The 10,656-nt window shown below is 36.5% G+C and overlaps 2 protein-coding genes across 5 annotated transcripts; both read left to right on the top strand.

Moving 5' to 3' along the window:
- The first annotated feature begins 1,229 nt into the window (after positions 1-1,229).
- Positions 1,230-1,939, top strand: LOC132159134 (cytochrome b-c1 complex subunit 10). Its single transcript, XM_059568703.1, has 2 exons — positions 1,230-1,355; positions 1,533-1,939. Exons 1-2 carry the CDS (start codon positions 1,300-1,302, stop codon positions 1,651-1,653), a joined length of 177 nt encoding a protein of 58 aa, XP_059424686.1. The 5' UTR covers positions 1,230-1,299; the 3' UTR covers positions 1,654-1,939.
- A 1,634-nt stretch (positions 1,940-3,573) lies between these two features.
- Positions 3,574-10,509, top strand: mbd3b (methyl-CpG binding domain protein 3b). 4 transcript variants are annotated; one of them, XM_059569523.1, is made up of 8 exons: positions 3,633-3,722; positions 5,543-5,611; positions 6,529-6,688; positions 7,802-7,939; positions 8,024-8,114; positions 9,129-9,285; positions 9,377-9,518; positions 9,622-10,509. In XM_059569523.1, exons 1-8 carry the CDS (start codon positions 3,709-3,711, stop codon positions 9,682-9,684), a joined length of 834 nt encoding a protein of 277 aa, XP_059425506.1. In that variant the 5' UTR covers positions 3,633-3,708; the 3' UTR covers positions 9,685-10,509. The 4 variants fall into 4 exon arrangements, with proteins under 4 accessions (XP_059425507.1, XP_059425506.1, XP_059425504.1 ...); XM_059569521.1 differs by having other exon boundaries at positions 3,635-3,722; positions 9,108-9,285; XM_059569522.1 differs by having other exon boundaries at positions 3,662-3,722; positions 5,546-5,611; positions 9,108-9,285.
- The last annotated feature ends 147 nt before the right edge of the window (positions 10,510-10,656 follow it).

Raw genomic sequence — 10,656 nt, 5'->3', positions numbered from 1 at the left:
ACTATTTTTAACATACAAACAAAAGACAAACAACAATACATATTTGCATTAGACCTGCGGGGTATTCCAGAAAGCAGGTTATGTGACATACCCGGGTATGTTTAAGAGTAAGTAAATGGATAACCTCAACTTTCGGTTCCAAAAACGGAGGTAACTTTCAGGTTATGTTAGTTGTCATAGCAACTCACTCTCTGAACATAACCTGCTCCAGAGCAGGTTATGTTCCAGGATTAGTTCACTTCAGCGAGCCTTCAGTGGGCGTGACAGATACCGCACAACATTATATAATATTAAAATATGTAATATAGCCTATTATATATATATAATATAATATAATATAATAAATATAAGTTAAGCTAATATAAGTAATAAATAATGTAATATATTATTCTAATATGATTATTTCTTTTATTGGCATATATAAGTGTTATCTGTAAATTATGTATTAAGAGGTATGTATAAATTATAAAACACTATGACAAGGTAATGTTTAACTTATATATATTTATATATTTTATTTATTATATGTTATATCTCACTGCATGGAGTGGCATTTTTCTATAATGTCTAAATTCTAAATCAAAATACATATCTGATATGACTTAATGTATAATTAGCATAAAACAAACAATATAATTCACATTCTCAAGTATTAAAGATTAAATGGAAAAAAATAAAAATGATGCATGGCGCGCTTTTTCTTAGCGTCCGTTTCTATAGTGACTCGTCGATTCGTCGCTCTGTTGAGAATGTCTTGAGTCTTAACCAGGAACATACTCTGAGTTGAATTAACTTACTCCCGGACGAGTTTTTGGAACCACATAGCTCGAGTAAGCAAGGTTTGGGGTTAATCAACCGAGAGTTCAGGTTTTAGTTCACGGTAAGTTAACCCTGCTTTCTGGAATACCCCCCAGTAGGCGCATGCGTGTAAATAGAAAAATAAATGAATAATAAATTATTAGCGAAAATTAAAAGGGCTTGGGTGAAAAGGCCTTAATAATAATAATGATAATAATAAATATAATAATAATAATTTGTTGCCGATATCCTGTGCATTTAATAAGCTTTATTCAAGACAATTACACATTACCAGCATTTTATGCCATTTTCATCGCAAATCCTTGTTTTAAAATGTTGACTATGTTATTCACACTCTGTTTTAGTGTTTGTTTTAAGTAAATACAGTCTCCGCACTTTTCCAGAATTTTCTATCAGGCTAATAACGAACAGCCCGGGGTCCTGAAACAGCCATTTGAACTTGTTTACCTTTTGAACACAGAAAGAGAGAGAGAGAGAGTGATGCAAAAAATAATAAAGCGGATCGGACCCAAATATGTCTCCATTGCCAAAACGTGGTAAGTTCATCTTTGATTTAGTAATCAGTTAAGTACAACAGGATGTTGACTTCAAATTCAAGCAGCTCGTCTGACATTCAGTATGTTTTTCCACTCTCATAACTCTAGAATATCTCGCTATTTATGAGTAATTACAGATTTTTTTGACATACTATTGTTTCTTTTCTCGCACTTGAGGGTTCCCACGCTGCTCGGATGGGGTACAGTTGGTGGCCTGGCTGTTGTATATTTCACAGACTGGCGGCTGATCCTGGATTATGTTCCCTACATCAAAGGCAAATTCAAGAAGGACGACTAGTTGTCCAGATCTCTGGAAATCTGCTGCTGTGCATTTTAACAGGGAACAAACAGCTGATGCTTTGACTAACCAGTAGGCGGCGCTGCTGATGTGACATTCAGCCATAAAGACCGAAGATCTGCCACAGTGTTATATTTGTGTTGAATAATATCTTATAATGTTGTTTGTGTGTAAATCAGTCTTGCTTACAAGCTGTTGTCTGTACAGGGAGTCTGAAATGGTTTAGTTTTATGCGTGGCACATCCATATTGCGTTACTTTTGTGAATAAATGGTGATATTTCTCTATACACGTGTCATAACATTTATTTTAGGCTAGTGGATTCAAATTAATGCGACAGTTTTTACATATTCCTTGTACTTCTTAATAAATATTGCTATAGGTTTTTTATTTTACCAGTGAATAATCCCATTGAGATTCAGAATCTCTTTTCAAGGGAGTCCTGGATAAGATTAATAGTTCCATATTAAAAGATACATATACAAACTTTTAACAAAAAAAAAAAAAAAGGCATTTTGGCAATTTAACATCTCAACATGATCAACAGCAGCACTCAGTAACAGCACATGTGCATTTAGTACTCAAATAGTCCTTTATCCTCATTTTAAATTGTGTCATTTTCTGTAAATAATCAAATTATATAAACTGATTCTGCAATTTATTCCAGGAAAAATGTGCATAAACCTTAAAGGCACTTTCACCGAAGCCAATTCGCGTTCGTGGGATATCATACATGATTTGCCCATATGATCTAAGATTACATTTCCTGGTAGTGACTTTACAAGTCAGAAGAGATCATAAGTAAGCAGGCAGTTTACAAAGTATGGCCTTAAAAAGAAAAATATACCAGTGCTCCAGCCTGCGATTGTACAGAGATGGCCAACCAACACTCTCATACAAGGTGCAATGATGAATACGAAAATTGGAATTAGTTACAAATCTTAGTGCTGCATGATAAACTGAATCCAGCATTTTCAAAGAAGATTTATTTGCATGCATGTATAAAATATCACCATAATCCAGCACATAAATGTTGTTTGTATAAGTATTTTTCTCATACTAAAAGAGAAACAGCCTTTGTTTCTATAATAGAAAACCAACTTTACTCTTAGTTTGTTTTTTTCTAGACCCTCTATATTCTGTTTGGAGGACAAATTTTCTTCTAAAAGGAAACCAAGATATTTATAGACTGATACTCGTTCAATTACTTCCTCATCTAGTGTAGCAATTTGACAAGCATCTTCTGTGTTCCTTGATTTAGAAAAGCACGTCATTTTGGTTTTATCAGAGTTTCGTACAAGTCTAAATTTCTGAAGATTCTTCTGAATAATTATAAAAGCAAGGTTTCATGTTGATGGAAAGCAGCGCCTCTTTGAGGAGGCACCTTGCTTTCTTACCCATACAAAAATGTTACTATTGTAACCATGGTTTCCGCCAAAATGCCCCCACCCCCTCTCACACACACGATATTTCTCCCAGAATCCTCAAAAGATAAACCCATGCACATGTATTCCAGTCAGATCCCACAGGATTTTCGTATGGGATTTCCTGCAGGACCTTTAAAATCCCACAAGACTGAAACCTACTGTACAACTTTTTAAACAGGAACCTAGAGGACAAGTATCGAACTGTACTTAAAATAACTTAAAGAAATTGTTATAATACGACGATAAAATCTTACACGGTTTTGAAAAACAAGATACAGGTTTACAGTAACTAAATCAGTAGTTACCATGGTGATTTTTTGTAGCCTACGCAACAAACAAAGCTAATTCACACAGCCTAAAACATAGAAGTAAAATGACCTGTATGCTGTGAAAATACATTTTCTTCGATTAAATAATGCGACAAATCTTTGCTACATGAAACAAGTGTATTGAACTGTCACCATGAGGCTTATGGTTACCCGACTACCGCAGGGCTTTGTCTCGTTGTCAGCCCTAATCGGGCATAATGTCTTTCATTTGTCTCATTGAAGGGGGAGGGGAGAGAAAGTGTAGAGGAAGAGAGGGGGATTTAACATTCACAAAAAGGCGACACCAACAGAGAATGCGCGATGGAGAAAAACGAGTAAGTATAGCCGATTTAAAACCGCAAACGTATTAAATAGCGTCTGCGTTTCTAATCCTGCTGGTTTAGGAGCTAAGCGATCGCTTTTGTTTATCAGAGTCGACGAGCCTGTGGTTTGCCGGTGTTGTGCTACTAACGTTAGTTTGCGCAGTGCTTTCATCGGCGATGGTCTTAAAGAAAGAAAACGCGCATAGCGTGTGATAAACTCATTAATGTAATAGAGCTATACAGCGGCCTGCAGAGCTACATGCATGGACAGACCAAATTAAGTAACGTTACTCGGAAGCGTGTTTTGTGTTAACATGAAAAAAGCTAATGGTTTTGCTAAATAAACTCTTTATTTAATCTTGTTGTAACGTCGCTTGACCAGGTGCAGCATCGCTCCGCGATTGCCATTTTAGCGCATGATGTTCAAAAGATACGTAATTTTCACCAACCATAGTTCTCTATTCAGTTCTTGGATAAAAAAAATATTTGTGCATATGCCCCCGTTTTACCGGTAATGCGTTTGTTTACTTTCACAATTGGTGGAGGTTACGCAAAATATGATACTGTTGTAACATAACAAAGAGATGCCGGGATTGCAGCATTGTCTGCAACGAAAATACGCATACATTTATTATACCACGAGTGCCGCTACAGGGTTATGACATCTGGATGATGCATGAGGCATAAGTGTAGCCTATTTTCCAAGCGGAGGAATCTTATTGAGCAGAAGTGATGAGGCTACGATACAGCGGAATGTTTTGCAAACTGAAAAAGCAACATTACTGACAATAGAAAATGTACTGCTACATATAGGTCTTTTGTGGTTTTAATTTAGTTAAAACATTAGATAATAAGCATGTCAGGTATTAGACTGTCTCATGGCGCGAAAAACGCGAGTGCTGGGATTGAGGAGGGAAGCCATGTGTTAGGTGCGGAGTACAGAGGGGGATTGTCATGTAAAAGTAGGCCCAGCTGTGGGGAGGATTTTGTGTGCTATATTTCAGAAAAGGGTGGGTGTGCATGTCAGTTGAGTATGTGAATCGAATCCAAATTGAAATGGCTCCTTTTTCCCTCCTAATGATTCGGCTTGACCGGTTTAGAATTACAAAAAGTTATTTCACTAGTTTGTCAAAGAGTCAAAGTGCACTTAATATCAGCTGAAGGAGAGAGAGATAAAGTGCACTAAATGTAAGTAAATGAATACATATACAGAAAAACACCTTTGTCTGCAGTGGTAAGAATTTACAGTAAAGCAGATTTACTTTGACCTTGGTAACCAACAAGCTGTTTAAATGATGATTTAAGAAGCGAGTCAGGAATCTTATCTGTGTTGACAAGTCAGATTTGTTTGAACAAATAGTGTCTGTTGAAAGAAGTTTTATAGATTCATCAGTTCAGTTCATTTGAGAAACTTCATGTTTGTTTGAATTGTCGCTCTGAATAAAACTTTTTTTTTTCTGCCAAATTAATTTTCAAAACTTGTTTGAAGAAATGTGTGAAATTTGCATTGTTTCATTTATGATTCACTAACCTAACTGTTTCGGCAGAACCATTAAAAAAAGAACCAGTTTTAAAAAACAATTTGTGAATGGCAATATGTCTAGTAATGTGTTTGTTTACCTGCACTGTTTTTATGCTAAATGTTTACTTTTTACACCTTTTATGGCACCTGAAGAACCAAAAATGATTCGTTTGGATCTCTATTCCATTTTTCTATACCACTGTCAACTGTTAAGTTGAACAAATGATGTCTCATGGTCTGAATAAACCTATTTTCTGAGGATTCCCGGTCAACAACATGTCATAAATAGACATGACTGTTCTTTCTTTAGCAGAGGTGAGGAAGAAGAGGAAGAACAGAGGCGAGAGAGGGGGGAGGCAGGTCGTTTGTATAGTTTGTGGTATCGTATTTCTTAATTAAAAAAAACATCTATGTTGTTACATGTTTGCACGCCTTGACAAGCTTGAAGAGCCATCGACTAAACCCCCCCAAAACGTTTATCCAGAGTTGTGCATGAACTTGAAACAAGCACGAGATCTTCATGGTGTCATCATGCAGAGTATTCAGTGAACTCATCTTCGCATCACACCCGTGTCAACTAACTTTTAACAGAGGACCGTGATTTAAAGGACTGGGTTGGTTTCAGAAGCAGAACTGCAACTGCTTCGTGCAGAACGTCAGCTGAGATCTATACAAACAGTATTACTATTATCTCAAACTATGTGAATCAAATGTAAACATTTGACAGACAAGATTGACGAGGGCTTGTTAGGGCACTTAAAAGGACGTCATCTAGTGCAAGTCTTTGAAAACCCTAGTAAACAGAGTACAGGAATGTATTCATCCATGTGTTTAAAAGTGAGAATAGATCAAGAATAGTTTCTTTTTTCTCTGTGCACATACTCCTCTTAGAGCAAAAATGCAATGTTAAATGAAACATATTATTAGTTTTAGATTTAATTCTATATTTAAACAACAGGTTATTTGCATTCAAAATTCATATCAATTCATATGTGTTTTAAGCATTAAAATTACACTTTGAATGTGATTTTAATGCCATCATAATTGTCAGTGTTAAGAGGCAGAAAGCTTTTCTAGTCCTCACAGTGTTCATGGTCTAATAACATTGTCATTTCGTCATCACAGGCTTGGGATTTATCAGTATTCTTTCCAAGTTGCATGTTATTGTTTGCGTATATGGTGTGTTAATATCCGTATGCAACTGCCGTCATCATAACCCATTCTCTTTCCAAATGTGGATCCATACGGGCTTGATCAAATCTCTGAGATGTGTCCTATTTTGCTCGCCCTCGCCAGCCCCACTGGGAAGAAGTTCCGGAGCAAGCCTCAATTGGCCCGTTACCTTGGCAACTCCATGGATCTCAGCTCCTTTGATTTCCGCACAGGCAAGATGCTCATGAGCAAACTGAACAAGAACAGACAGAGACCCCGATATGACAACAATAGCCAGACTAAGGTGAGAGGACTGCAGAGGATCAATAAATTGAACATACATTTTCATATTCAGGAAAACATATTCGTCATCCTAGATTTATAACTGCAAAATGATTCCTTAAGAAGAAATGCATGGCATTTAAAACTAATTACAGGAATAGTTCACCCAGAAATGAACCTTTGCCAAAGACACCCTCAGGCTATCCACGATTTAGATGAGTTTGTTTCTCCATCAGAACAGATTTGGAGAAATTTAGCATTACATCACTTGCTCACCAATGGACCCTCTGCATTTTGAATGGGTGCCGTCAGAATGAGAGTCTAAACAGCTGATAAAAACATCACAAGTAATCCACACCACTCCTGTCAATCAGATAACATCCTGTGAAGCAAAAGCTGTGTGTTTGTAATAACAAATCCATCCTTAAGATGCTGTTAATATCAAACCATTGTTTCCAGCCAAAATACGAGTCTTCTATCTATATTATTGCTTTCTCCACTGAAAAAGTAATCTTGGCTGAAACAGGAGAGAAATATGGATTTTTTTAACTAGAGGAAGAGTTATTATGAATTATGGACTTAAGTTTGAGCTAGAAGTGACACTTTAAAGTTAAAATGACTTTTAGGGATAAGGGATACTCCACCCCAAAATGATAATTTAGTCATTAATCACGTACCCTCATGTCATTCCAAACCCGTAAAAGCTTCGTTCGTCTTCGGAACACAATTTAATATTTTTTGGATGAAAACCGGAAGGCTTGTGACTGTTCTATAGACTGCCAAATAAATAACAGTGTCAAGGTCCAGAAAAGTATCAGTGATTCAACCGAAACATTATGAAGCGACAATAATACTTTTTGTACACAAAGAAAACAAAAATAGCGACTTTATTCAACAATTCCTCTCCTCTGTCTCTCCCCACATCAGCGTAGAGCCATTTTGGCGAATCTGAGCAGTACGCAGGCATACGCTATACTGTGTCAGCCGTGCTGCACTGATAGTGGAGAGGAATTGTTGAATAAAGTCATTATTTTTATTTTTTTCCGTGTACAAGTATTTGAACCACTGATATCCAGGAAAAGACCAGCAATTCCCATCAAAACCAGTTTAGTAAAGTGTGTTACGTCTTTAACAGGGCAAACCCGACCTGAATACGTCCCTCCCAGTACGACAGACAGCCTCCATCTTCAAACAACCTGTCACAAAAGTCACCAACCACCCCAGCAACAAGGTTAAAACAGACCCACAGAAGGCCATTGACCAGCCCAGACAGGTAACACTCATCTGGTCTAGGTTTTATTCGCAATAACAGTATTTTGTCATAGTGGCGCAATGTTAATCTACTTTTCGTCTACAGCTTTTTTGGGAGAAGAAGTTGAGTGGCCTCAATGCCTTTGACATAGCAGAGGAGTTGGTGAAAACAATGGATCTCCCCAAAGGCTTACAAGGTACCTCCGGGGGAACAAGATGAAGAACTTCATCTAAGTGTGTTTATTTTAATCAAGAATAAATGAAAGTCAATATTCAAGTACGTTTTGTGAAACCTGAAGAAGACGAGATAAGTAAACAAAAACCAATCAAAAGTAAGCCAGAGTAGTCTAAATAAACAACAGCAGACAAGGATCAAACAGAGGGATATTTATACTCAGGAATTAGTTCACTAACATGAAACAGGTGGACACATTCAATTCAATTTCAAAGACAATGTGCTAGTGTCAAAATAAAAGCACAGCACTAAACACTCGCACACAAAAAATGTTTACAGGTGCGGAGAACTTTATAAAGAGTTTAAATTTGCTGTACAGTTTATTTTACATTTTAATTTTATTTAAAAAAAGTTATTTTTAAATGCATAATAATTAAGATAATTAATTAAGAATAAAGGAATTGAAATTGATTTGTATTTTATCGAAAAAAAAAAAATTATACACTAGCTTTCAAGATTTTAGTTTTTTTGATGTTTTGGAAAAAAAGTCTCATATGCTCACCAAGGCTGCATTTATTTGACATTAGCAATATTTTGAAATATTATTACCATTTAAAGTAACTGTTTTCTGTTTGAATATTTGAGTAATTAATTCCTGTGATGCAAAGCTGAATCTTCAGCAGCCATTACTGCAGTCTTCAGTTTCACACGATCCTTCACTAATCATTTTAATATACTGATTTGCAGCTCCAGAAGATAATGATTGATAAAGACATGATATTTCTGGATTCTTTAATGAATAGAAAGTTCAAAAGAAGTCTATTTATTTGACAAAGGAATCTTTTCGAACATCATAAATATTGTTACTTTCACTTTTTTGTCTATTTAATGTGTTCTTGCTGAACAAAAGTATTAATTTATTTTTATTTATTTCTTGTAACATCATAACATGACATCTAAAATGTCAGGATGCTAATAAAATGAATGAATGTGATCATATCTGATGTCACTAAAGGAGTGGGCCCTGGCTGCACAGATAAGACCCTGCTGTCAGCTATTGCCAGTGCTCTTCACACCAGTGCGGCCCCCATCACGGGCCAGCTGTCAGCCGCTGTGGAGAAGAACCCCGGCGTGTGGCTCAACACGGCTCAGCCTCTCTGCAAGGCCTTCATCGTCACAGACGAGGATATCAGGTACTTCAACCCTCTGAAGGATGCACTGTATCACTTTTTGGGAAGTTCATGCAAGTACAATGTTGAATTCAGTTGAATTCAATGCTCGCAGAAAGCAAGAGGAGCTGGTGTACAGCGTGCGAAAGCGACTGGAGGAGGCTTTGATGGCCGACATGTTGGCTCACGTGGAGGAAACGACTAGTGAGGGCGACGCACTCAAACAGGAGGGGAATTGCAATGATGATAAACAGGACGTATAGCAAAGGTAAGCAAACAGTTGGAGAAAAATGACAGCATTTCTGCTATTGCTTCCTAAAGGAAATAGTCACCAAAATGCCTCTTTTTCTTTTTTGACAGGGCACTCAAATGTGTCTGAATTACCTGCACATTGGTTTCCCAACACAACCAGACGCTTGTTGATCAACACACCACGATGATCTCCCAGCTTCGCTTAACATCCATCCATGTACGCCCCTCAGTTGGGTCCTCTCTGAGACTGTTGGCTCGATTTTCAGGCATTTTTCCATTTTAGTCTCATAATTTTTTTAATTTTTCAAACATTTTTCTAAAAGAACAAAATGTTAGAAAAGTTCAGCAGTTGAACTGCCTTCTGCTTGAAATGTTTTTGGAGAGGAGGTACTTGGATTTGACATGGAGATGACAATCAAGTCAAAAATACAGTCCTCTAGTTCTGGTGGGTGCTATATTTGGTCACAGCCGACCTAAACTGTCAAAGTTGATCATTCTCTGTGACTAAAAATGTTTAAAGCTCTGTCAAAAAGAGAAAGGTACATGTTTGTGCAAAAATATTGAGCTTCTCTCTCATTTTCACAATATTTTACCAATTTTACTTAATCAAACTAAGGTGCAAATCAGTATTATGCTGTTTAAATTCAGTTTCAATGTGTTGTTCTCTATGATAAACATATTAACAGTTACAAAGTGTGCAGGTATGGCTTTGTTTGACTTCAAATGTTATGTTTTCAACTCATCTGGTGCTTGTTAAACCTGTTTTTTTCATTATAAGCTATTCATACTTGACACTGAAGAACATTTCCACAGTCCAAACCTGAAATTCAAATGTGAATGGTGATTCATAAAATGTGACGCGTGATTCATATAAAGTGATGTGTAAACATCATCCTGTGTTAAGCAACTCAATTTAACATGTTACGGGGTTAAAGCTATGTTTAAACACATTTCTCAAAATAAAATGTTCTTGTGTTCCTTTCTTCAATGATCCTACAGATGTTGCACTCGACAGAATATTTATTTATGTTTCCATTTTACACTTTTACGCTTTTATCCAAAGTGATTTACAGTGCATTCAGGCTATACTTTTTTTTTTTTACCTAACTTTTCGTTAGTGCTATCATTTATTTTCTATCCACT

The sequence above is a fragment of the Carassius carassius genome, chromosome 16 (assembly GCF_963082965.1).
Source record: "Carassius carassius chromosome 16, fCarCar2.1, whole genome shotgun sequence".
Lineage (NCBI taxonomy): Eukaryota > Metazoa > Chordata > Actinopteri > Cypriniformes > Cyprinidae > Carassius > Carassius carassius.
The sequence above is the reverse complement of the archived record's forward strand: the minus strand, read 5'-3'. Positions and strand labels throughout refer to the sequence as shown.

What these genes read in the sequence shown, in the direction of transcription:
- LOC132159134 (XM_059568703.1), top strand. Translation starts at nt 1,300, where the DNA reads ATGCAAAAAATAATAAAGCGGATCGGACCCAAATATGTCTCCATTGCC. An exon ending in GTCTCCATTGCCAAAACGTG is followed by an intron (nt 1,356 to 1,532) that starts GTAAGTTCATCT and finishes CTCGCACTTGAG; the next exon opens with GGTTCCCACGCTGCTCGGAT.
- mbd3b (XM_059569521.1), top strand. An exon ending in GGTCGTTTGTATAGTTTGTG is followed by an intron (nt 5,612 to 6,528) that starts GTATCGTATTTC and finishes CGCCCTCGCCAG; the next exon opens with CCCCACTGGGAAGAAGTTCC. An exon ending in TCTCCCCAAAGGCTTACAAG is followed by an intron (nt 8,115 to 9,107) that starts GTACCTCCGGGG and finishes ATGTCACTAAAG; the next exon opens with GAGTGGGCCCTGGCTGCACA.